This window comes from Phoenix dactylifera, chromosome 7 (assembly GCF_051530095.1).
Source record: "Phoenix dactylifera cultivar Ajwa chromosome 7, Ajwa_hap1_PhDact_Kaust_v1.1, whole genome shotgun sequence".
NCBI classification, from domain to species: Eukaryota; Viridiplantae; Streptophyta; class Magnoliopsida; order Arecales; family Arecaceae; genus Phoenix; species Phoenix dactylifera.
Genome location: NC_143196.1, coordinates 31,335,151 through 31,336,720, shown reverse-complemented (window position 1 = coordinate 31,336,720; position 1,570 = coordinate 31,335,151). Strand labels below are relative to the sequence as shown.

At 52.4% G+C, this 1,570-nt stretch overlaps 1 protein-coding gene across 1 annotated transcript; it reads left to right on the top strand.

Moving 5' to 3' along the window:
* The first annotated feature begins 674 nt into the window (after positions 1 to 674).
* LOC103705151 (ethylene-responsive transcription factor ERF018-like) lies at positions 675 to 1,193 on the top strand. The gene has a single exon (XM_008788776.4). It carries the CDS (start codon positions 675 to 677, stop codon positions 1,191 to 1,193), a length of 519 nt encoding a protein of 172 aa, XP_008786998.4.
* Positions 1,194 to 1,570: the final 377 nt, after the last annotated feature.

The window sequence follows — 1,570 nt, the reverse complement described above, 5'->3', positions numbered from 1 at the left end:
ATGTACCTCCCAAAATTAAATGTTTCCCATAGCTTTTTTTTTTGCTAAAAATGTTTCCTATAGCTTTCGCTGTGCAATAAGCTGAACACTAGAAGAGCAATTAGGTGACACAGCCATGCGACACTACACGAGGAACCGGGCGCAGGCGGCGGAGATGTGGTGGAAGCACCACTTGTGCAACGACGACGCCGGGCCCCTCCGCCGCCACACCTTGTTCACCAGCTTGGGAGTCGTCCTCTTCGAAGCCCCGCTGGTCGCCGTCGGCGGGTTCTTCGATTTCGCCTTCTCCGCCTTCGAGACTGCGGTGGTCGGCGGAGGATTGTTGGAAAAAGAGAATGGCGGTGAAGGGAGGTCTGGATTTCGCTCGGCAGAGGGGGCGGAGTGCTCCCTTTTTTTCCCCCTGCTTTATACTGAGGTGGTCGGAAAGGCCCATGTGGCAGAATTTATTTGACCCAGTGTAGGATATAATTTCTCCGTCCCCACACGTCCGTTCCCGTCCTCCGCACGCTACTTTCTCTCCATTCGCTCCATCCACGCGCTTCCCTTCCCGCTATATGAACCCCAAGACCCCCAAACTTTGCCACCTACCATCACCGCCGCCTCTGCCCAACCACCAAAAGCCACACCCAAAATCTCATCCCGCACGTACGTGTCATCACTACGGTGCGCGAGCCATGAAGCCGGAGGCCAAGAGGAGGAGGACTGCCGAGATCCGGTTCATGGGAGTCAATAAGCGGCGGTGCGGAAAGTGGGTGTCGGAGATCCGGTTGCCCCACAATCGGAAGAGAATTCGGCTGGGTTCTTCTGATTTCCCGGAGAAGGCCGACCGGGCCTTCGACGACGCCGCCCGCTTCAATTTCCCCGACCAGCCTCCTGACATCCCAGCCTCCGGCGCCGCCCTCTGGCTCCACCCCGTCCAGGCAGCTGCCGCCCGCCATGCCAACGGTCCGCCACCGCCACCGCCACCGCTTCAGCACTCAACCGCCGAGTCCTTGGCATCGGCGATGCCAGAGTCATCGAACCGGTCCCTTGCAGATTTGGTTACCGCCGCCACTGCCGATGCTGATTTCGCAGCCTTTGAGGATGGCTTTGTGCACGAGTTTTTCTCGGTGTCTGAGCCGCAAGAGCCGGATCGTGAGGAGGAGAATTGTGGTGGAACTTTCGATCCTTACTTGATTCTTTGGAGCTTTTGAGGAGGAGCTCGGAGAGTCGCTTCCTCTTGCAAGTTTCTAATCCACCAAAGCTGATTCAGAAAGATTTCCAGATTCTATATGAATCACCAAGTGTCCACTACAGTGAGATCCGTCGTATTAAAAAACCGAATTGTAGAAGGAAGATTCGAATCATGGAAAAACTGAACTATACGCCAAATAAAGGAATTAAGCTCTAATTTTATAATTTTTCTTTTTTTTTTGAAAGATTTGAGCGAGCTGAGAGATTTTTTTTTCTCTCCAATCGGATGGCAATTGTGAGAAGTGTTTTTCATTGGGCTTATTTACTGTCGTAGAAGGTTGTGTTGAGGAAAATGTAAGTGTTGATAGAAGAGTATAATCTGATATTATCTAATTAC

Coding starts and splice junctions, on each gene's coding strand:
- LOC103705151 (XM_008788776.4), top strand. CDS start 675: ATGAAGCCGGAGGCCAAGAGGAGGAGGACTGCCGAGATCCGGTTCATG.